Source organism: Labeo rohita, chromosome 6 (genome assembly GCF_022985175.1).
Source record: "Labeo rohita strain BAU-BD-2019 chromosome 6, IGBB_LRoh.1.0, whole genome shotgun sequence".
Taxonomy (NCBI): Eukaryota; Metazoa; Chordata; class Actinopteri; order Cypriniformes; family Cyprinidae; genus Labeo; species Labeo rohita.
The window spans coordinates 14,678,935-14,704,469 of NC_066874.1; the positions used below are offsets into that span (position 1 = coordinate 14,678,935).

The following is a 25,535-nucleotide window of genomic DNA, read 5'->3' on the forward strand; positions in this document are numbered from 1 at the left end:
ATTTGTCTCTGTATTTATTTTCTTTGTTTGCTCATCCTATACTTTAATAGGTGATTTTGTGTTTGTGTACATATGTATATTTTTTACTCGGCAAAAAGTGGTATAAATGTTGCTAGGCCGGTTAGATGAGATGTCACATGGTTTTGTTGATGACAATCTTGTGATTTAAATTACTGAAAGAACTGGTGGAATATGTAGCTGGTGTAAAGCTGTTTTACCAAACGTACATTTTTTAGGTTGCAGAATTATGATGCAGCTTGTCGGCTGGCTCAAGAAATTGCAGAAAATATCCATGAAAGAAACAGACAGCAGAGGACTGGAGGAAACCCAGCCAAGGTAAAGACAGGGTTTTATTTATTTATAATAATTATAATAAATTTAAGCCATCTCTGTCAATGATCTTTATGCTGTTATGTCACTCTTGTCTTTGTCTGTACTTGTAGCTCAACATGACACTGAGAGCATCATTACAGAAGCTCAAACAGAATATAGCACAGCTCAGGGAGACACTTATTCGAGCTTCTGCTCAACGGCATGTGTATCCTTTCCAGAAAAAAAATCGCTTCTTGATACTGATTTCATGCCTCACAGAAAGTGAGAGTGGAACCCAAAGATTTTGAGAGATTACTGAAGTGTTACTGAAGTCATTTAATAAAGTAACCAACCAAACTGAATTTATTATTTGCTGATTATCCTGCCCTCCAGTGAGCTTGTAACTCTTCTCACTGGCACTGTGAATCTATTTTTTGCTGTTGTTGTTTTTAGATTGTAGAACTGGCAGAAAACAAACACAGAATCTTAATATTAAGGTGAACTTCCTTTTAATAAAGAGAAAAAAGTTTGATTTCTTATGAGCACCTGTAGGGGGCAGTGTATAATAACAAACCAATAACCATTTGATATGAAGTAGTGCTGTTTTAGTGTTTAATGTGGAAGTACTGGCCCTAAACAACTGCAATAAATAAGAGTGAAAATGAATGTTATGTTCATATGTAGTAGAGGATTATGTCGATTCAGCATATCATTCTGTGAAGTGAGCATAATTGCAGTCATAAATGTGTCATTTTAAAGCCTTAATAAATAATGTTAGAATGCAAGCTGAAGCAGACAGAAGACAGAACCTTGTTGATGATCTCGCTACCAGAGAAACGAGACTGAATGCCTCTTTCAAAGGGGACATCTCAGAACCTGAACCATCAAGGTATATCCATTCTGTGACCACTGAACATTTTAACCAGTGAAGTTTAATGGATAAAATAAGTGATAAACAGAGATTCTAAAGGGTTTGTTACACATTATATTTGCAACATTTATTTGTTAGTGCTGTCAAATCAATAAACCACGATTAATCTCATCCATCTCAGTGGCGTGAGTAAGATTTTTAATGTTTTTTTAAAGAAGTCTCTTCTGCTCACCAAGCCTGTGTTTATTTGATCCAAAGTAACTGTAAAAACTGTAAAATTTTGAAATATATTTTCTATTTAAAATAACTGTTTTCTATTTAAATATATATTAAAATGTAATTTATTCCTATGATTTCAAAGCTGAATTTTTAGCATCATTACCCCAGTTACATGATCCTTCAGAAATCATTCTAATATTCTGATTTGCTGCTCTAAAACATTTATTATTATTATTATTATTATTATTAGTAGTAGTAGTAGTAGTAGTAGTATTATTACATTAACAGCAGCTGAGTAGAATTTTTTCAGGGTTTTTTGATTAATAGAAAGTTTAGAAGAACAGCATCTAAATTTTTTATGTAAAATAAAAATCTTTTGTAATATTATATATGTTTTTATCATCACTTTTGATCAATTTATAGCATCCTTGATAAATAAAAGTATTATTTTTTAGATAAGCTTTTGAATGGTATAGTATATAATGTTACAAAAGCTTTTTAGTTCATTAAAGAATCCTGAAAAAATATACTCAACTGTTTTAAATATTTGTAACAACAACAATAGCAATAATAATAAAATGTTTCTTGAACAGCAAATCAGCATATTAGGATGATCATGTGACACTGAAAACTGGAGTAATAGAAAATATATTTTTTTTTATATATATATATATTTTTGTTTGTAAAACCTACTTTTTTGAACTCGTCCTAGACGGTTTGTCTGATAAACAAGCACTTCCGCCATCTTATGTAATTTAAAATATCAATAGTAGTCAATTTGACAGCACATGACTATTATTTATTTATTAAAATTAATTTGAGTACATATTATATTAGGTGTTAATTTAAGTTTCTTTATTTGTCTTTTTTTCGTGTTTACAAAAACACCGATGCAAAACATTACGGATTGGTTTGCAAATTACCGTTTAAAGTGTTACCATTTTAGTGTTAATATGAATTTGTGTGTGTATTTTCGAAAGTCTTTTATGCTCACCAAGGCTTTATTGATTAGATACAAATACAGTAAAAACAGTATTAGTATAATATTTTTGAATTTTAGAATAACTGTTTTGTTTTAATATATTTTAATTATTCCTCTGATGGGCGTTCCTCTGGGTTATTCCAGTCTTCAGTGTCCCATGATCCTTCAGAACTTATTTTAATTATTATCAATGTTAAAAACAGTATTTTACTCTCACTTTTGAACAATTTTAACGCATTCTTAAAGTATTCATTTCTTAAAATAATAATATTTTGGAGACAAATCAGCAAGATTTGCAACAACGATGTAGAATACATTACTGAAAACCAAATGTTTATGATTGCAAGGCATAATGGATATACAAGATCAATGAATGTAAAATGCTCAGTGTCAACACAGCAATGGCCTGAAGAGGAAGTGACTTTTCCAAGTGACTGAGTCAGCTGGCTCAAAACACTCTCAAACTGGCCCCTGTTCAGCGGGCCATCCTTGTTGAAGCTGCATAGTTTGATATTCACCCTAATTTGACGTTTATTCAGAACAACAGTAGAGAAACCATGAACTCTATGCCTTAGTTAGTCTACCAGACCATAGAGGCCTTTCCTTTCCATGTTTCCTTCTTGGCCCTGCAGTACTGTCCCAGTGTTGAGTAACTCTATGCCCGAAATGGTGCGACCTGCGCTAAAACGGAAGTCTGTGCACACTCTCAGAGGGCTCCAGTTCAGCTTTACTGCTCTACTGATCAGAGCTGAGTGTTGAACTTCCACCATCCGGACTGTTTACACTTCCCTACTCTCCACTGCGCTCACATCCTCTCTCCAAAATATACCAATCAGAGACTTAATGTGTCACCGCCAATCTCCTGTGCGCTTACGACTCCTAATCGAAACGACAGCTCCAGAGCCCAACTTCCTTAGAGAAATGAGATGGTCATTATTCTGATTTGACCTTCTTGATCAAGGTTATATGAACTAGGATAGGAAGGCAAAACAACCCACTAATATAAAAATAAGTTTTATTTTTCAGTAGAAATTTAATGCTCCATGTCTGATACAGTATTTCTGTCCACAAGTTTCCTACGCCCCATGAGGCCTTGCGTCAAAAGTGGGAGCGTCTTCCGGTTCGTAGTAAACAAGCGGGACGTGACACTCATTCATTCAACAGTTGACAGTAGTGATGGGCAAATAAAGCCTTGTGAAGCACTGACATTTTCCTCTGACTGTTTCAGGGAAAGATTCAAAGCTTCGAGTGTGTCGAAAACAGCACAATCTGGTGGTTAGTAAAAAATAAAGCAGCCAAAAGCCTGTGAAAGAAACACCGTCGGACGAAACATTCAACACACATTCCACAGATCGACTCATGTTATGTGCACAATTATAAGTCTAACAGTGTGTGTGTTTGTTTGTTGAATTCCTGTCTCTGATAAATTCATTTACCCATTAAACTGTGGCATTAAATTCTAGTATGAATATCTATTTGATGTAATAAAAGAATAATGTACACACAAAGTGCACACAGTATGGCAAATATTTAATTTTCCTTAAATAATTTGTATTTTTCACATTACTTGTATGACTGGGTATTTAAAAATATAAATTAATAAGTAAGGTCTGGGGGTTCAAACTGACACACAAATTGAATCGTGCATGGGACTGGAGAGAAAGTGAGGCTTCGTTTGTCACTGGTTTTTGTGATTTCTATGTTAACAACACAAGCCTCGAATCGAGGCTTCATCTGGCACTACAAGCTCCAATGCCTCGGTTTAAATATCACAGTCATTCAAGATTTAGCGATCCAAACTTGCTAACGATGTGAGAGCACAGCTCCGAACAGCACATGTTGTCCCTGAGCACCGTAACGACATCTCTCATAAAGGTTTTCAACTTTACAAATTAAACAAAGATCCGAAAAACACTTAGCCTCTCGCTAATTAGCACACAAAATACCATTGGTATAACACTACTGCCGCCTCACCGGAAGTTGTTCCCACGTTCTTTTTTTACAGTAGCGCCCCTCGGAAACAGGTGGATATCAGATAGAAGTATAAATATATAAGTATAAATATAGCATTTCTATCATGACAACTCCATAACTCAATGAAGATTTTAGCTTGGTTATTGCTGTTGTTGTAGATGTTTGCTGCTGCAAGGAACTTGCTACTGCCAATACAAACACGATAAGTGCAGTGAGTATTTAGGACATACTACTGCTGCACAAATAGCATATATAATAACTCTTAGCAGATCTATGCAGGTGGAGCTGGGGAGGTGGAGGGTTTCAGCAATAATCTACAACAGCAGCAATAGCGTAGCAGATTTATTCCGCCAAGACCAAATACATTAACTTTGTCATATCCATTACCATGCTAAAATCTTCATGTTGTCATGATAGAAATACTATATATTTTTATATAAATATTGAAATAAAACTGATACAGGCTAATACAGAGGCTTATTTTACAGCAAACCAGATCAAGTTTGATAGATTGGGCCTTTTTGATTCAGTGGGTGGTAAAGGCTGAGAAGAGGTGTTTAGTTACTATCTTAAATTAATAAAATTAGGAGACTTTGAGAAATCATTTAAAGGCCTGATCCCTTTTTTTCTACACATCTTTGTGGACTTAATCCTCTAATTCCTTAACATGGGAGGGCTGAACTTTTATCTTTATTGGCCCCGTTCACGTCGCACTTTTACGCCATGCACACATTTAGTTAAAGAGCGCTAATAAATTACAGTCATTTGATCAAGTTTTTTAAATACTAAAGAATTTTTAATGAGAGTGTTAGCCTGGCAGGATTTTTAGGGCCTGGATTCATCTCACTGTGTGGTCTTTGTCTGCCAGTGGGGGTGTTAGCTTTGCTTCAATAAGCTGAAATAGCATTTCACTTTTTTCCATAGGGATAAGACCAGGCTTATGGCATTCGTGAAACAATACCTTTGTGGAAGATTAACCTCTAATCAAGCACAAAATGACATGCCGCTCATTTGAAGATTCGGAGTTCCCGACCAGAGTGCCCCTACCCTCCTCCCCCAACTTCCTCTCTTTTATATTTGATCATAATGCACAAAGTTGTAATTAGTTAAATAGGGCCTCTAAGAGACGAGGTCTGTCTCCAGGTCTCGCTCCAGTGTGATGCCTCGTCTGATTAAGTCTGCGGGCTCTGCGGGAGGTTAATTGGATAAGCGTTAATCCTCACGCCGCTGAGATGGAGCGGAGGAAGTGGAGAGGGGCTGGCGCAAGCTACGAGTTGCCAAACATGTCAGAAAGATTAGGATCCGCCACTGACCACTTGTCTCGCTGGTCAGAGGATTAATATCAGCTCTGACTTGGATGGAGACAACCCTTCAAAGGCACTCTGTGACTGCCTTGGTACTTTTGTAGATTAGAAAGCTGGAAGAATGGAGAGACTGACAAGAAAGAGGTCCAGCTTGCTAAGCATGTGAGAAGTAAACTTCCTTAGTGAGAGGAAGGATGAGAATGAGAGGAACCGATCCAGCTGAAGACTCTTCAGAGGTTAGCGACCTCTCTGAACCCAAGTGAAGCTCCGCTGATGCTGAACTAACTGGAAGAGAAGGGCCATTGTCAAAAACTAGCGCTTATAGTGAGAGGAAGTAATTTGAGTTTTACTCAAATACCCTTTTCTGACATGCAGTTTCACCTTAACCTGCATGAATTACTGCTTATCCTGGAAAGGAAACATTAAAAAATCCTCAGTATAAAAATGGTCATAAATCCTTGATATGGGTCAGTGACATATATGAGTGTCCACGATAAAGAAAAAAATCTAGTTTTAAACACATGTGACAAACCTTTACAGCATTTTCAACAAAAGTTTCAATTGAATTACCAAAAAATCAAATAAAAATATAGCTGCAAGCAGTGATTACCAGGATTCAGGCGTTTTAATGCATTTAAGCACATATGAAAAAAGACATTATTTAGTAAGCCTGTAACCACCTAAATCAAGGATTTAAAAAATATTTTTTGACAAAACCTGGTAATTTACCATTGAAATAGGGATGCACCAATACCACTCTTTCCAGTATTTGCCTGATACCGACACTTTTATTTTTGGTACTTGTCGATACTGAGTACCGATACCGATATTTTTAAATTTACCAGTAATTTTTTTTTTTTTTTAAATATTGGGTACAGAAACCAAAAGAATATGTATAATGTTACTTGGTTAACTTTATTTATCAAATAGATACAAAATTAATTTACCAAAATTAATTTAGATGCACCAAAATTAATTTAGACAATTTTACGATTTATCACATTATCACAGTTTATTTTCTGTAGTTTAGAAAGTGGTAATAAAATATGACAAGAACTCAGAATTAAACTGTTTTCAGAACAAATTTAGGTTAATAATGTCAGATAACTTTGATAGAAAGGGATGCAATGGATTACAATCAACCAAAAAGTAATTTGTCAGGCCAACCTTAGCCTCAGTGACAGCCTGTAGTCTCCTGGGCATGCTGTCAACCAGGTTCATGAAAACCTGAACTTAGACCCCCAAACCCCAAAAAAATTGTAAAAAATTATATCTGGTATCTGAATAATGTTTGGTTTGACTGTATCCTTAAGGTATTTTCACACTTAATTATTCCCAGTAAAATGTATTTTACAAGATTTTGTTAAGCACGCTCAATCCACTGTGCGTGCTTTGCTTATCAGCTCACGCACATCTGCCTTACAGGCATTAATACTAAATGTTTAACATTATGTTAATTAATATAGCATAAATATACTTTGCCGAAATCCTTAATCTTTAATAACTCCATTCTGCTGTCTGTTGTCGGTGTTTCTTTGTCTGAATATGGTGCTTGTATGCTGTGTGGTATCGGCATTGTATCGGCGCATTTTAACGAGTATGAGTACAGGAGCTCAGTATCGGGCCGATACCTATATCAGTATTGGTATCAGTGCATCCCTACATAGAAATATTATGTTTTTTAATGCTTATGACTGTTACAGCGCCAGCTGTGATCGGATCACCCTAAAACTTTTTTTTTTTTTTTTTTTACATCTTCTTGACCATGTAACAAACTATTTGATTGACAGCAGTGGTTCTAAAGGCAAAGTTGTCCGGAATGAAGAGTTCTACTATATGATATGAGTATGGCATTTATGTGCGATAAACAATTGTTTAAACAGTCGTTTACAGCCTTGAAAAAAGTGATACCGCCCCTCAGTGGCCGATTTCTTTCAAGTCGATATTCACTCTCCAGAGAATTTTTCTAGACTGGTCTGGGTGACAGAACCTTAGCTAGCCTTGTTGTGTTATTTAAAAAAATGCCAAATTATTTAAAATTGTAAAAAATTTCAGAGGGTTTACAGCAGTCCTCAATTTCATGTTTTATATATATTTTTTTTTCTACATGTTGGTTGCACCGCATGACATGGATTTCGAGAAATGTTATTTTTTCAAATATTAAGCAATGAAGTGTCCTTAACTGCCGAAATATTGTCCCAAACTACTTAATATGGTTTCTTTTTAGGTATTTAATTCTTGTACAGAAGTTTTTTTTCTTCTTTATGATATCAGGACACTTGTGCCATCCAGACATGAAATTGAAAAAAAGCTAATTGTTTTGTAAGCAGCGCCATGGATGAATTTGAGATGGACATTTTTAACTTCAGGTAGCTATAGATACTACTTGATACTCCTTTAGATATAGGCTCTGAACCCACAGGAAGCAGGACACCCGTGCGAGCTAGTGACCGGCTCATAACTCTGCGCGATGCTGAGCGCTGATAGCTTTTCCAGAAGAGCCTTTAAACTTCACTTCTCTCTCTGCGAGCTGTCCAGGAGCCTCAGGGGGAACAGGTTTCATACATTAATCAAAGAAAAGTGCAAAAGCACAACGCAGTGTCTCCACAGGATAACAGGCCACTTCTAGGTTTGGCACGGCACTTTGAAAGCTTGTATAAAAGCCAGAGGCGGTTCATATGCTTTGTGTCCTTGTAACGTAGGGCATGAAAACTCACTCTCCGGGCCCAACAAAGTGGAACCCATATGAACAAATAAACAGAGGTTCTCTGATCTTACAAGGTCCAAAGTAGGGGATGTTGTTTGCTGTTTTAGAAGTAAAAAATAGAAAGGTTATTTATTCTGAAGGCACATGAGTGCTACAGATGTGAGTTTAGTAGAAAGAGCCTGTGGCTCTTGAACAACTCACGGACGTGCTTCGAAGTTTATTTACGTTTGTAAAGTAGATGATGTGTGTCCATTCACATAGCTGTTGATTGACAGTGCATGTGGAATAACTATAATATTACGCTGTGTACGTAATCTAGTTACTGTGAGTGTATGCAATGAGAAAGTTGACTTTGTGTATTACAGTGATGACTGCTGAATGCATAAACGCATGTACATACGTTTTTGCGTTTTATTAAAACAATAAGCTAAAAGCGGCTGTGTTACAGTGATTTTACTTCCTCTGCAACATAACAGTGCACTCATTTTCCGGAGGTTTCTGTAAAAAATCCATACGTTTTCTGCAAAGAGAAATTGATATTTAAAGATTCTGTATAAAACATTTAAAGGAGAATCCACTTCCAGAACAACAATTTACAGATAATGTACTCACCCCCTTGTCATCCAAGATGTTCATGTCTTTCTTTAGTCGTAAAGAAATTATGTTTTTTGAGAAAAACATTTCTCCATATAATGGACTGCTATGGTGCCCCGAGTTTGGACTTCCAAAATGCAGTTTAAATGAGGATCGTTTACAACCACATTTGGGATCGTTTGAAGCCGCATTTAAACTGCATTTTGGAAGTTCAATCCCGGGGCACAATAGCAGTCCATTATATATATATTTTCTCAAAAAACATAATTTCTTTACGACTGACGAAAGAAAAACATGAACATCTTGAAAAAAAAAAATTGTTAGGCTAATTTCTAATTGATGTTAGGCTTCCTAGACTCTACATTTTAAGTATTTTCTTTTTTTTCCTGTATTTATTTTCTAAGAAAATAATATTTTTGCAAAGATGTATTAAACTGATCAAAAGTGACAATACAGAGTTCTCTTTTGGACTTTCTTGTTAATCAAAGAATCCTAAAAAAAAAAAAGAATCACAGTTTCCACAAAAAGTATTATTATAAAATTTTAAAATATGTGTGCTGCTTAATGAGAAATGTTTTTTTTCTTATGCAAATCAGCATATTAAAATGATTTCTGAAGGATTCCAACACTGAAGCCTGACTTAATGGCTGCTGAGTATTCAACGTTTACAGGAATAAATTACATTTTAAAATATAGTTATTTTTAGTTGTAACCAAATTTTACAGTGTTGCCGTTTTTGCTGGGTTTTCAATACAATAAATGCAGCTTGTGAGGAGACTTCTTTCAAAAACATTAAAAAAAAATCTTACTGACCCTAAATTGTGAAGGGAAGTATGTATTTAGCACCTAATTTTATAATTTAACACCAAAGGCAATAAGTAAATAGTTTTATATTATATAGTTTTAACAATCTTTGTCAGTGAATCATTGTAATACAGTGCATTGTCTCATAAAACTTAAGTACACAATATGATACATTTGGTACATTTATGTCAGATTTTCAAAATGCAGAATTTGGAAGAGTCTGTGTAATAAACTGACATGATACAATGTGTATTTTTATGCCAATCATTATCTTCAGGTCAAGTCTGATGGCAAGTGGAAACGGGTCAGGGCCCTCTGTGAACCCGTGGCTGGTTAATGAGTCTGAGGAGACCAGAGGACTCAGCTTTGGAGAAATCAAACACCAACAGCAGCAGATTATTGAAGGTATATTACATGTGAAATTACTTTGCAAGTCTTTGGTCTTACAGCTAATGTGATATTGCTTCTTGTTCACAATTGTCTGGCTACTTCTCTCTGCTGTCAAGGAAATCATTTATCTCTTGATGGGATTAGACAGTTCGAGAAGCCCTTTTTTTAAATTTACACCCCCTTTATGAGATTTGCTACTCATTTGAGAATAGAAACTGGTAGGAGTTTTGAGAAGCAGGAGCCGGTTTGTCTACCCAAGTTATACTTTTAGCTTCAAGGTTACAGCTAAAGTACCTTGTGGACCACCGTGGCAGCTGCCTCTGTCAAAAATGACATCAGATCACACGATATGTCATTTAAATGTCGCAGGTGCCAACACCCTGCTGCTAATGGTTTTCTCTCTCTATGAGGCTCATTTAGATGGGATTTATGTAGTTTTCTATTGTTTTTCTGACCCACGAGATGAGCTTGTCCTTTAACGCCTGATGAAACCACAGGAGCATAAAATATGGGCATGTTAAACCATAATGTTTGCTTTTTTTTGTCTTTCTTTTGTACAGTTCTGTATTCCCATGTGTCTTTCTCTTTAGCTCAGGATGCTGGCCTGGATGCCCTGGCTGCAGTCATAAGTAGACAAAAACAGATGGGTCAGGAGATTGGCAATGAGCTAGATGAACAGAACGGTAAGAAAAAAGTTCAGTAGCCTGTATGTGACAGCTCTGGCTGAACATTCAGATGTTTTTCTGTGAATAACATCTAATTTGCGGTCAGCTTGGTTTTACTTTGTAACACCGCTCTCTCGCTACACTATATATGATGTCATTGGCTCTAGAATGAGCTGAGGCTGGGGTTAAAGTGGAAAACTTGGAACAGGCTACTTGGAAACCTACTGTCACCTGGTCTGTCACGTTTTTTAACTCCTTCCTGCTGCAATGTGTCAAACATATTTTCTAAACATGAGACCTGTGTGCTTTGCACAGAGACATCACATCATTGTGGTGAATCTATTTGAGTTGGAATGTGAGAGCACGGAGGAATTACATAGCGCATGATGTAGTCAAAGTCACATGGAGGGGACTGAGCTCAGATCAGTAGTCTGTGACCTCATCTGAAGGTTGCAGCTGCTTTTAACTTTTCCCACACTGTTCTTCAATCTGTCTAGCCAAGCTGGTAAAGTGAGACATGCTAGAGTGGGGAAAACAGATAGAGATATATAATTATCAATTTTTGAAGTCAGATATTCTATCCAACAAGATCGTTTTGCAGAAATACAATATTTTCTCAAAATGATCAGCAACACAAAAATTCACTAAAGATGACTTTTCAGGGTTACAGCAATTTATACAGCTGAATAAACCTGGGCTGGAGTTTCTGTTCTTATTGCATTGACTCATGTAATTTCCTCTCTGTTAGAAAATAGGCATTCTACACTTTGTTATGTTTAAAAAATGTTATTCCGTGGTCTGTTTTGAATATTCGATTCTGATTGGCTGGCAGGTATGCAGTAAAACCGTTTAATGCACAGGTAGTTCCAAGTCAGTTTAATCACCATTCTAAGTACCAATTATACGTTTGTAAACATTCGGGATTCATGGTTGCAGAAAACCCCGGAGAGGTAGCCTTTATGGCTAGAGAATTACACAGATATGGTACAAAATAGTTGAATTAAAAAAAAAGATAATAGGTTATATTGATTAGATGTCATTTTCGAAATGTTCTCCACATATTACAGGAGCTTGTCACCCACGATAAGCACTGTTATTCACCGAAATTGACGTTAGATAGTGGGATAGTCTTACAGATGCGAAACTGGGATGACGTTTTTTTTTTGTGGGTGGAGCCTGTCTGGTTGCAGAAAATTACGGTTTTCAAGTGGCAGTGTATGGAGCCATGGAATAAAAGAATTAAAAAAAAAAAAACGGTAAATTTGATTTTATATTTCAAAATTCTGACTTTATTCTTGCAATTCCGAGATTGTAATTGCAATTCTAATGAGGAAAAACAACTCGTCATTCTCTCTTTTCCCCTCGGCTCAGAATAGGAGTTTTCTCCTGTATGTATCACTTCTGGCTTTTTTTTCCCCCTCAGAATTGACAAACTCACTTTTTTTGAGTTAAATCAAGTTATAAAGTCTGAATTAGGAGCTATTAAAAAAAACACTTGTGAGATAAAATAAATAAATGTTATGTAAAATTTTTTATAGTAATAGGTTTAAATAATATTTCATGCTGTAACTGTAGGGCTAATACAATACGTCCCCTATGAACAGTATATGTGAATATAATGTAGACCTATTGTTTAAATCAAATTTATGCTTTAGAAGTAGAGTAATCATAGCAGTTTTCATCCATAGTATGTACGTTTAAACGTATGTGTTTAGCTTCAAATGGCGTCTTTGATGACAGTATTCTATAAAAATTATTTGCATTCCAATTTTGACATCAAAAGGCACAAAAATTGTTTTTTGCCTTATTTCATGGATTTTACCCGTTTATCTCCACTTGTTACCAGTGTTTTTTCTGCAACCACTATGCATGCTCAACTGCAAGTGACGTAACGGTGACGTCTACTCCAAATTAGAGTAAATGCGCTGCTTTAATTGATGCACACTAACCAATACACATCACTCGCACATAAACACACACAGAGAGAGAGAAAGAGAGAGAGAGGTCTGAGATCGTAGATTGCGCTGCACTCACATAAACTTGTTGTCAACACTTGCCTGCTGTTTTTTATTAATAAAATAGCCTAGATACTAGATCGCTACTGAGGTGGTAAATTTGCTGTTTTTGAAGTAATTAATTGTTCGTAGAGAGAGACACGCATATGCAGCACACATAACTGTCATCTCTCTCTTTCTCTCTCTCGGTCGATAGTTAATTGAAATAAATTCTAGAATTCATTCAAATAAATGTGATCTTCGCACTATTTCATTTCTTTGTCTGATTAGAAGCGGGCAAAATGCAAGAGCTAATGCATCGTAACTGACTAATTTTTACCCATTCGGTCAAATGTTGCGCTGCAAAGAGCAATACTAGTTTTACCTTGTCTACAACTTGGCAAATGACCATGAAATAAGCTGGATAAGCAACAACTTGTCGTACATTAAAGGATTTTAAATGCACTTTGATTCGCGTTAGGTGGTTCTTTGCCTCCGCGTTGTGCATTTAAAATGCTTTAATGCACGACAAGCCGTTGATTATCCCTTACTTAAAACATTACTTTGTGATGTTAAAAGCCAACAGACAGAGATAAAAATTGAGTTTGTATATGTTTTTAAAAAATGTTTTTGCTTACCAGGACTGTATTTATTTGATCAAAATACAATAAAAATGGTAATACTGTGAAATATTATTACAACTATTATTACAAAATACAAATACAATGTTTTCTATAATATGTTTTAAAATGTAATTTATTCCTGTGATGGCAAAGTTGAATCAGAAGTTACTGGAGCAGTCTTCAGCCTTCAGAAATCATTTTAATGTGCTGATTTGGTGCTCAAGAAACATTTTCTATAGTATCACAGTTGCAACAGTGCTGATTAGTATTATTCTTTGATTAATAGAAAGTTCAGAAGAACAACATTTGTTTAAAAAAAAAAAAATATATATATATATATATTTTTCACGCTCTGCGTGAACTCTGTGTATTCCGGTTCAAGACAGTTAGGGTTGGTTATTACTTCTAAATTATGATTTTTGATAAAAAAAACATTTTTTAAAAATCTTGATGACATTATAAGTGGACCTAATTTCTTTCAAAAAATCCTACTGACTCAAACTTTTGAATGGTAGTTTATGTAACAGCACAGAGGATCATTCTGTTTTAAATATCTGGCCAATCAGATCAATCTGGGGGACAGTATAAGAATTTATATATGTTTAAGCATATTAAGTGTCTGTATTAGTGTAATTTGTCATTGTGCCTAGCTGCTTTGTAGCGAGAGAATGCGTTCTGTGTGAATGCCCTGTTAGGTCTTATTCTGATACAGGCAACATAACATGTTGCTGGAACAATTAGGGGTTTCTAGCTTACAGAGGTGGAGAAGCCATCAGAAGTGTTTATGAAAGCTGTTGGTCCACAATCTTACGCATTAACGTTACATTAACCTAATGGACAAACATCTCAGTTAAAGTCAATTCTGGATCTATGCAACTTGTTTCTAAAAAAAGAAATCCTGATGCAAGTTCACCTCCTCCCTCTTGCTTTTGTTGGCACGGTAAAGGTTACCCACAATACTTTTTCAGAGGGCAGCATAATTACTATGGACCGCTTCCAGTGTCACTGCTCTATCCTTTCTGCTTCAGCAACTGGGTCCTTGAAAAATGTTAAATGTTTCCAAATGTTTCAAAGGTCACGTTTGGTACTTTTATTAAATAGAGATGATCAATTAATCTGACTTGGAAAAAAAATAATGGAACAATTTTGTACGTGCGTCCAGAGATTAGTTATATTTTAAACAGCCTAAACAAATCTCAGGTTCATCATTATGGTGACCTTCTGGTGGAGACTAATGCTGGGAATTGCAGGCACTTGGCTGCTTTTCACCGACTCTGCCCCGTCTCAGTCTATTCAGGGCTCCGTGTGATTGATTTAGTCTGCTTCTTGCCTCCCCCAACTAAACATAGGAGTGAGAACAAATTATTTGAACGGGACCTCAATTTTTCTCCCTTCTTTTTCGAAAGCGTGCAGCATCAGTACTTCCTAGAACAGGAGTTTTGAGAGCAGTAATTGAGATGGTCTCTGTGTCATAGGCTCACATTTGAGAGCTGATAGAGTTACGGTTTTCTGCTGTACGGTCCATCAAACCTCCCTTGGATTCATCTGCAAGAGTCTTTTTCTTGCAGATATAATGCCTCTCCCATGTGCACGTTAAACTCCTGCCTTCTTCTGGAAGCCAGCCCCAAGGAAGAACTGTCACAGAAGGTCTTGAGCTGAGTCCTCTATCAGCAGAAGGGGTTCCTTCCACATAGCTGCAGGGTTCGTACTTGAATTTGACTTTTTGAAATGTTTGGCCTGGAAAACCATTGAAAATAGCAATATTCCTGAATAGGTACTTAAAAAGTGCTTGAATTATTGAAAGACAATATATCTATGAAATAAGTGTTTAATTTTGTCTCAAAGCACATATCTTTTCATGCAAAATTCACACAATTCAAAAAAACGTCATACCTTTTTTTAGTTAATGTCAGAAAACAATCAAGCTAAGCACGTAATAGTACTGACAGGGTCGTTTAAACATGGCTGAAGATGTGAAAAGAGGAACAGATGAACCAAATCATTTGAGTCATTTATTCTGGAACCGCTCCGGTTGATTCAAACTCATGGCTTTGATCATTCATTTCAAATGATTCAGTAGCAAAAACCACATCAAATTAAAAGAGGCATTCATTTTTGAATTTTTACTTTTTGACACTTGTAACGATTTTAAAAAGCGCGTAGTGATTGGTGAAACTGAGCTTTTCTAAACTCTGTTAAACCATTTAAAACAGTTAAACCATTGCGTCGCAAAATTATTCTTTTTTTCAAAGCGCTCCAATTGGATTGCGTATCGTGAATCATTTGTTTCAGATCAGGACTTCAAATCGTGTATTGTGAATCATTTGATTTAGATTGGAACTTCGCATATCGTGAATTATTTGAAACGGAATGGGTTTGTGAATCATTTAGCAAATTGAATGATTCAAATCAAATGATTCACGGTACGCCATTTGAAGTCCTGATCTAAATCAAATTCAGATCAGGACTTCAGAGCGTGGATCGCAAATCATTTGATTTAGAACTGAACTTCGGAGTGGGTTCGCAAATCTTTTGCTTTACGTTGGATCTTTGGAGCACGGATCACAAATCATTTGATTCAGATTGGGACTTTGGTGTGGGTTCGCGAATCATTTGTTCAGATCTTTTTTTTCTGACTTTTTTTCTTTAACAGTAGAAAACCATTAATGCAGTACAACTATAAAAACAAAAAAAAGGAAAAGAGAAAGTATACACAAACAAATCCCTCAAGAAAATTAACAGTGGTTTTATTATAGTAAAAGTGTAGATACTTTGTAATACTTTAGTAGTAATACTTTACATGTGCTTCACTTTATTTTTGCCATTTTTTTTTTATTAGTAGGCCTATATATAAATATATATATATATATATATATATATATATATATATATATATATATATATATATATATATATATTTATCTATTTCTCTTTTTTTTTTTTTTTTTTTAAGAATTTGAAATGGAAGACACTGTTTGATAAGTGAGATCTCTATATCCGTCTATATCCTTCAAGTCCTTGAAGGAAAAATAAATAAAAATAGTGCTTGAAAAGTCCATGAAAGTCCTAAAATTACACTTTACAATATCTGTACGAACCTTGTAGCTATAACTTTGTGCTTCTGATGCACTTAAGAGTTTATACAGCACATGTACAGTGTTTACAGAAATCATTTATGTCACTTTTTTTTTTGTCCAAATTATTAACCCATATTAATTAACTTAACTCATTAAAAAGTTCAAACACAAGCTTTAATTCAGGGGTGCCCAACCCTGTACCTGGAGATCTACCTTCCTGCAGAGTTTAGTTCCAACCCTGATCAAACACACCTGTCTGTAATTATCAAGTGCTTTTTCAGATCTTAATTAGTTGGTTCAGGTGTGTTTGATCAGGATTGGAGCTGAACTCTGCAGGAAGGTAGATCTCCAGGAACAGGGTTGAGCACCCCTGCTTTAAAGGGGTCATCGGATGCTAAGTTCACTTTTAGATGTTGTTAGACAAGAATATCTCCAATTGAGCGATTGAGGTGCTGTGTTGCTGGATGTAATAATGAACATAATGGTCGTCATTTAATCCCGACATCTAAGCAGCTGAAGATGCAGTAGATTACGTTTGTTTGTGAAGGGAATGCGCCTCCCGATCTACATATATCCGTCTATATTCGCGCAAATCATTCATGATCCAGCTTCACCTACAGCAGAAGTGAGTATAAGGTTTTTTTTTTTTTTATGAATCTTTGCGATCACCTTTCCTTATAAAGTGCTAGTTAGCAAGTTTAGTGGCTAAATGTGGCTAAAGTAAAAAGGCTCGTCTTTCCACAGAGAGAAGAGAGGGGCGGGGCGAGCAGAGCTCATTTGCATTTAAAGCAGCCTCGACCAGAATGAGATGATTTTTGCAGAGCTGATTTTGGCAAGGTAAAAAGGGTGTTGTTTTACACAACTATTGAGAATTTTTAACCAAAGTGTATTATAGACTTTTCATTAAGACCCTAAAGAATCATATCAACTTGTGGAAAATGGGCATCCGATGACCCCTTTATTTAATTCATGTGATAAAATGAACACAATTAATGCAGTATTTGTTTTTCCACTTCGTAAGGCTATGCTAATGCCAGAGCACAGTCAAGTCAGTCACATCTAGACTTCACCGAAATGTTGTGGGCAATAATGGTCCATTGTAGATTATCAATAGTGTAGCAAATCACAGCTCAAACAGAAGTCACTTTCAAACTGAGCAAATGTCAAATTCGCACGACCAACTGAACTCAAAGCTAAATCTGAGTGGGGAAATCTTTTGTCCTCCAAATCATGTGGATTCTTAGTAAAATGACTGTATTTCACTGACAAAAATTTGCTGAATTGGATATTGTACTTCATTAAAAGATCCCATTAAACAAATATTTCAGTATACTTATTTTGTTCTCATATTTGGGGATGATTAATCACTGAAAACTGTGTAATTTAAGAAGTTCAATTTCAAAATTCACAGCTGTAGTAAAATGTCTCAGCATTTTATTGAATCTTGGGTACTTCGTGGTTGTTATATTTGTTATTTGTTATATTGTAATATGTTATAATATATTTAAGAACACAGTAAGTTTGCGTATTTCTATGAGCTTTATGTATTGGAATTTTCAACTCTACCAAATTAGCATGTGCACAATGTATTTTCCTGATCATGCTGTAGTTTGGATTGAAGTCTGGGCTCTGACTGGGTCATTCCAGAACTGCTTACTTCTTTTTTCCAAGCTATCCCTTTATAGTTTTGCTGTGTGCACTTGATTATTGTTGCACTGGAAAATTAATCTTTACTCTAAATGCAGATCTCTGTCTGACTCCAACAGCTTCTGTCCAAGTATTTACCTGTATTTGGCTTTATCCATGTTGGTTTTGGTGCCAACGAGGTTTCCAATTGCTCCTGCTGAAAAGCAACTTCAGAGCATGATGCTGCCACTACCATACTTGATGGATGAGATGGTGATGCCTTGGTCTTGGGCCATATTTGGTTTGCGCCAAACAGTCTCCTTTGCTTTAGGTGAATCGACTCGACCCTGGACTAATCAGACCACAAAAATCTTCCAGAAGGTTTTGGAGTGGCTTAAAAGTTTTGTCACATGCCTTCTAGCAAACTTTAGCCGTGATGTAATGTCGGCCTTTTGCAAAATTGGCATTCTTGTAGCCATTCTCATGAAGAAAGGCCGAATCAGTGAAGTGTTGAAAGAATTGTTGATGTCTACATAGTTTCCCCCATTTCATCCAAAGATCTCTGCAGTTCTGTCAGCATTGTAGCAGGCCTCTGATCATTCCTCTGGCAATTGACCTTCTGGCCTTGATTAGTCGGTTTGGTAGATGGCCTGATCTTAGTAATGTTTGGATTCTGCCATGCATTTTCCGTTTGGTCACAATGGACATCACAGTGTTCTTTGGCAAACATATGACCTTTCTAGTATTTTTATAACCTTCAGCAGGACGTTTATTCCTCAAGACAATTTCATGGTACATGTCGTTCATAGTCTGCATATAAAATACAGGACTGATCTATTTCATTTGTGAGATGTCAGAATAGAACTAACTCAATATAACTTCGAGGTCATTCAAAGTTGTTGTTTTTTTGACTACTTTTAAACTTGATAGAGTGCCTTAAAACCGAAGCGCTCTTTTGTGTGGAACGTGACAAGCTTAAACATCTGTCAGACGCGTGTGTACATAGACCAACAATTACAAATTAATGAAGCTGGAATGCTATCTCAACGCTGTGTGAAGTCTGCCTTGACAAGTGTAATTGAAAAATTAATCATAAAATTATATTAAATATGTTGTAATTTGACTGTAACACAGAACAAAATGTGAGATTTTTGAGTTATAGATTTGAAATTGTGCCTAGATGAGAGGTTTTCAAACTGGCATCTGGAGAATCCAATAAGGTAAGGGTCTGCAAGAGGTAGCTGGGATGTCATTTAAGAGAAGAAAAGAATTTGCAAAATGTATATTTAAGGGCTGTTAAACTTGCCATGTTAACATAACGTATTAATGATTTATGTTTGATGATTTTAAGCGCATATTCTCACATAGTATAAATATTACTTTATAGATGAAAATAAACAGTTGAAGTCAAAAGTTTACATAAACCTTGCAGAGTCTGCAAAATGCTAATGATTTTATCAAAATAAGAATGATTATACAAAATGCATGTTATTTTGTATTTAGTGCTGGTTTGAATAAGAGATTTCACATAAAAGAAGTTTACATATAGTCCACAAGAGAAAATAATAGTTGAATTTATAAAAATGACCCCATTCAAAAGTTTACATACGCTTGATTCTTAATACTGTGTTGTTACCTGATTGATCCACAGCTGTTTTTTTTTTTTTTTGGTTTTGTTTAGTGATAGTTCTTCATTTTGTGTATTTGAACCCTTTCCAACAATGACTGTATGATTTTGAGATCCATTTTTTCACAATGAGGATTCAGGTCATTCAGGTAACAACGTAGTTATTAAGAATCAAGGGTATGTAAACTTTTGAACCGGGTCATTTTTATAAATTCAACTATTATTATCAACTATTATTTTCTCTTGTGAACTATATGTTAGTGTCTTCTATGTGAAATATATTATTCAGGTCAGTACTAAATAAAAATAACATGCATTTTGTATGATCGCTCTTATTTTGGTAAAATAACTAACGTTTTGCATTTTGTATGTAAACTTTTGACTTCAACTGTATAGCTGGTTTTGTAGTTCAGGAAAGGAGTCTTTGAAGAGGATCATAATATTTGTATAAAGAAATCTGAAAACACCAATTAAGATTATATAAAGATGAATCTAGAATAGATCCAACCCAATTTATGCAAATGAAAAGCAACCTATGGGAGCCACAGCCTATACAATAAAAGACAGAAGAGCTGACATGACTTGACTTTTCTTTATATATTTATATGAAGAGTTTAAATTAGCATTTCTTTCTGGCTACTTTGTATAGGTTTCTATGTAAGTACTGGTACTTCTGATTGTGCTGATCAGATACCGCAGTGACAAATCAGGTGACCGTAGTGAAGAGGTCAGTTTGAAGTTCAGAAGGTTAGCTGATCACTAATGGTGCTGTCTTGTGGTAGAGGAACAACCCAAGGTCTTCATCAGTGAATTCAATTGCATTGGGTTGATTTATGCTTACAGCTCCAGTTTCCTCAGGTCAGGTCTTGTGAAACATATTCACTGTTTCTCTTTTAACTACATGAGGTAGCACCTATTAAAAACCCACAGCTCTGTTTTCTATAGAAAGACGATAGTGTTTTTTGGTGTGCATTATTTGAGAGCGATCGTCTGAACATGACTGTACAGTATATCCAGAATAAGGCATCACTGTTCCGACAGCGTGTTTTAGCCGCTCCATTACACTCTTGTATTATATGACATAATCGACAATGTAAAAAGTAATAAGATAGTTTAATGACCTAAAAGAGACAGCAGAAAATGGATCGCTTTTGCAAAAAAGGACAAGGAAAAAAGCTTCTTCCTGTTGCCGTATGACCTTCTTGTCCTCCTGCATGTTCTTTTTCTTTGAATGACTTTTTTTTCCTCCCAAAAAAACACCCTAGTTCTTTAACAGTGTTTTACTGTAAATAGATTAAACATTTAATGTAGGAAGTGAGAGGCAGCACTGATCTCCTTTTAAGGCCAGGGCTGTGAAGGGTGGTCAGTAGTTAACATGACTCTGAAGCTTCCTGCTGACTCTTGAGTACTGTCAACATACTGGCAAAACTGGCCTGGTTCAGACATCCTAATATCCTGGTGCTGACCATTTAACCAGAGCCGGAAAGTCAACAGGGAGTTTATGTGCCCGCTTTATTTGACTGGTACTGAGCTATTTTAAGGACAAAACCATATTTATTCTGTCATGATTTACTCACCTTTATACAGTTCCAAGCACATTAGGCTTTTTTTTTTTTTACCTTTATTTACAGGTGCATCTTAATAAATTAGAATGTCATGGAAAAGTTCATTTATTTCAGTAATTCAACTCAAATTGTGAAACTCGTGTATTAAATAAATTCAGTGCACACAGACTGAAGTAGTTTAAGTCTTTGATTTTTTTTTTTTAATTGTGATGATTTTGGCTCACCAATTCGCTATCTCAACAAATTAGAATACTTCATAAGACCAATAAAAAAACATTTTTAGTGAATTGTTGGCCTTCTGGAAATTATGTTCATTTACTTTTTTTGGTCTCTTGTTTCTCATTTTCCTCTTGACAATACCCCATAGATTATCTATGAGGTTCAGGTCTGGTGAGTTTGCTGGCCAGTCAAGCACACCAACACCAACTTTTGGTGCTTTTGGCAGTGTGGGCAGGTGCCAAATCCTGCTGGAATATAAATTCAGCATCTTTAAAAATCCGGTCAGCAAAAGGAAGCATGAAGTGCTCTAAAATTTCTTGGTAAACGGGTGCAGTGACTTTGGTTTTCAAAAAACACAGTGGACCAACACCAGCAGATGACATTGCACCCCAAATCATCACAGACTGTGGAAACTTAACACTGGACTTCAAGCAACTTGGGCTATGAGCTTCTCCACCCTTCCTCCAGACTCTAGGACCTTGGTTTCCAAATGAAATAAAAAATTATTTTCCATTTCTTTTTCTCCTTAGCCCAGGTAAGACGCCTCTGACGTTGTCTGTGGTTCAGGAGTGGCTTAACAAGAGGAATACAACAACTGTAGCCAAATTCCTTGACACGTCTGTGTGTGGTGGCTCTTGATGCCTTGACCCCAGCCTCAGTCCACTCCTTGTGAAGTTCACCCAAATTCTTGAATCGATTTTGCTTGGCAAGTCTCTCAAGGCTGCGGTTCTCTCGGTTGGTTGTGCATCTTTTTCTTCCACGCTTTTTCCTTCCACTCAACTTTCTGTTAACATGCTTGGATACAGCACTCTGTGAACAGCCAGCTTCTTTGGCAATGAATGTTTGTAGCTTACCCTCCTTGTGAAGGGTGTCAATGATTGTCTTCTGAACAACTGTCAGATCAGCAGTCTTCCCCATGATTGTGTAGCCTAGTGAACCAAACTAAGAGACCATTTGAAGGCTCAGGAAACCTTTGCAGGTGTCTTGAGTTGATTAGCTGATTGGCATGTCACCATATTCTAATTTGTTGAGATTGAATGAATTGGTGGGTTTTTGTTAAATGTGAGCCAAAATCATCACAATTAAAAGAACCAAAGACTTAAACTACTTCAGTCTGTGTGCACTGAATTTGTTTAATACACGAGTTTCACAGTTTGAGTTGAATTACTGAAATAAATTAACTTTTCCACGACATTCTAATTTATTGAGATGCACCTGTATATAGTGGTTTTTACAATACAGATTGTGCCAAAGCAGCTTTACAGTGTTAAATGGGAAAATATGTCAATAATGCAAAAGGACAATTAGTAAACACTCGATTTTCAGTTAAAGTTCATTATCGTCGGCACCGATAGCCTTGCGGGCATACAGCGACATACAGCGCAGTTGCGCTACGGACGTCCCGACTTCGAATCCCGGCTCGAGGACCTTTCCCGATCCCACCTACTTCTCTCTCTCCCACTTTGCTTCCAGTCAACTATGATCTGTCCTGACATAATAAAGGCCAAAAATAAATCTTTTAAAAAATGTTCAAAAAAAACAAACAAAAAAAGTCTGTTCATTATTTATTCCGAGATGTCATCGTCCAAGCTCAGTTCAAATAGTATTTGTGCAATCCACTCGAAAATATTGCTGAAAATTAAGTGTCCCCAGCTAAGCAAGCCATAGGAAACAGTGGAAAGGAACCAAAACTCTATTGGTGACAGAAATGGAAGAAAAAGACTTAGGGAGAAACCAAAAAAAACATCTTCAGAACACAAATAAGAATATTTTTGATAAAATTTGGAATAAACCACTGGAGTCACATGGCTTAACTTCACAATGCCTCTTTTTGGAGCGTATAAGCTTTGATTACATTCGATGGATGGACAGAAATCAGGTTTTATTAAAACATTTTAGTTTGTGTTCTGAAGATGAGCGAAAGTCAGTTTTGGAGTGATATCAGGTAGAGCAAATGATGCTTTGTTTTTTATACTACATCTGTAGGGCCCTATGATTTCTGTGATGCTATAAAACACGGACAGAATCACGGAATCCAGTCATATAAATGGAATTTACTGTATAACATGAAATGTCACGGAAACTGCCAAATTTGGCATAAATAAATCAAAAGTAGGTCAGTACACTTAAATCAAATCTATGTGAATATAAAGCCACAAAAAAAAAATTAAAATATGAATCTTGCATGTTGTGATGTCTCTGTGTTAATGAATAGCACAGATGCATGGTTTCATTGACTACACACATACTTAAACATGCTGAAAGCTTCTGCCATCTCTGTATGATCGTAAAAGAACACATGAACATAATCTTTAGAACTGCCCCGAGAGTAACTTCATGAGCATTTTACCATTTCTTTTGAGAAAAATTATTGTCAGTTCACAGCAACCTGTTAAAATAAAAGTTTGGTTTATTTGATTTACCTGAAAAATATAAAATACACAACATAAGAATTTCTGAAGAAAAAAGTAAAATAAAATAAAATAAAATAAAATAATAATAATAATAAATATTGTTTTAAGAAAATTAATTAATTAGAGATGCTTTTGGTTATTAATATCTAATAAAACCATTAAATCTAATGCAGAGAATTTATGGAAAACACAGAATTTTATAAAAAAGAAAACTAAAAGAAAAGAAAAAAAAACGTATTTCATAGGGCCTTAAAAATGTATGTTGAACCTTTAATAAATTGCTGTTAAATTGTATATGATTTCATTATTTCAGTTAATTAGAAATGCTTTTTATTTTTTTTTTTTTTTTTTTTTAGTTTAATCATTAAAACAGAGTCTAGAAAAGTACTGTACTGAAATTTCCTTGCTTCCATTGCAACATGCAAGATTATTTTTGAAAGAACTGACATTATATTGAATAACATGAATTTGTGGAGTTCATTCTGATTGAGTAGTCATGAACACAAAGGAGGGACATATTAAATACTTTAAAATTAAATTTGATTTTATTTTTTTTTTTGTCATTAATTTGACTTAAGTATAAATGATAGTTCACCCAAAAATTAAAATCCTGTCATTAATTACTCACCCTGATCTTCAGAACCCAAATATATTAAGATATTTTTGATGAAATCCGAGAGCTTTCTGACCCTGCATAGACATCAAAGCAAATACCGTTAAAATGGTCCATGTGACATCAGTGGTTCAACCGTAATTTTATGAAGTTATGAGAATTTTTATGTGCAAAGAAAACAAAAATAACAACTTTTATTCAACAATATCTTCTCTTCCGTCTCAGTCTTCGACACGCTTTCACAAGAGCACCACTACACATGCATAGCTTCATAAATAACGGTTAAACCACTGATGTCACATGACTATTTTAACAATATCTTTACTACCTTTCTTGGCCTTGAATGTGGTAGTAGTGTTGCTGTCTATGCAGAGTCAGAAAGCGTACAGAATTCATCAAAAATATTTTAATTTGTGGTTTGAAGATGAACGAAGGTCTTTCGGGTTTGAAACAACATGAGGGTGAGTACTTAATGGCAGAATTTTCATTTTTGAGTGAACTATACCTTTAATATACAGTATGAGGAAAAAAGATAAACAGCATTTGCACTAGCAGTCTTAGATTTTTGGACCCCACTGTAGATGTATACTTGCAGATGAGCCAGTCACCCCTAACATTAACATGACAAATGCTTAATGGAATGAACTCTATATATGTTTTACACTATACTGTCTGAAGCTGCAAAAACTCAAGAAAACAGACTCAATTTAGCTTCCAAATACAACATGGCAGCAATTATTCCTCTGTGAATTACAAAAAAGTCCTATATCAACAGAGTGCTACTTTTTTGTGTTGAAAGTCAACATCGTTTGAGTTTATTGGTGTGGATGTTTCTCAGATATTTGGCCTGGAGCTATGACATCAGCGCGTGTCATTGGCGGGTGAATTAGTGTGGTTATTTGTGATGACTGTGCACTGCAAAAGAAGCTTTTTTTCTTAGAGGGCAAGTAAAGTT

General features: G+C 35.5%; 1 protein-coding gene across 1 annotated transcript in view; it reads left to right on the forward strand.

Moving 5' to 3' along the window:
- The window catches only part of stx8 (syntaxin 8), a 75,508-nt gene that overhangs the window by 240 nt on the left and 49,733 nt on the right, over positions 1 to 25,535 (forward strand). Inside the window, exons 2-6 of the mRNA XM_051112930.1 lie at positions 237 to 336; positions 444 to 538; positions 1,091 to 1,201; positions 10,045 to 10,172; positions 10,748 to 10,840. Coding sequence (XP_050968887.1) covers positions 237 to 336; positions 444 to 538; positions 1,091 to 1,201; positions 10,045 to 10,172; positions 10,748 to 10,840 — 527 coding nt within the window. The remainder of the gene's footprint in view (positions 1 to 236; positions 337 to 443; positions 539 to 1,090; positions 1,202 to 10,044; positions 10,173 to 10,747; positions 10,841 to 25,535) is intronic.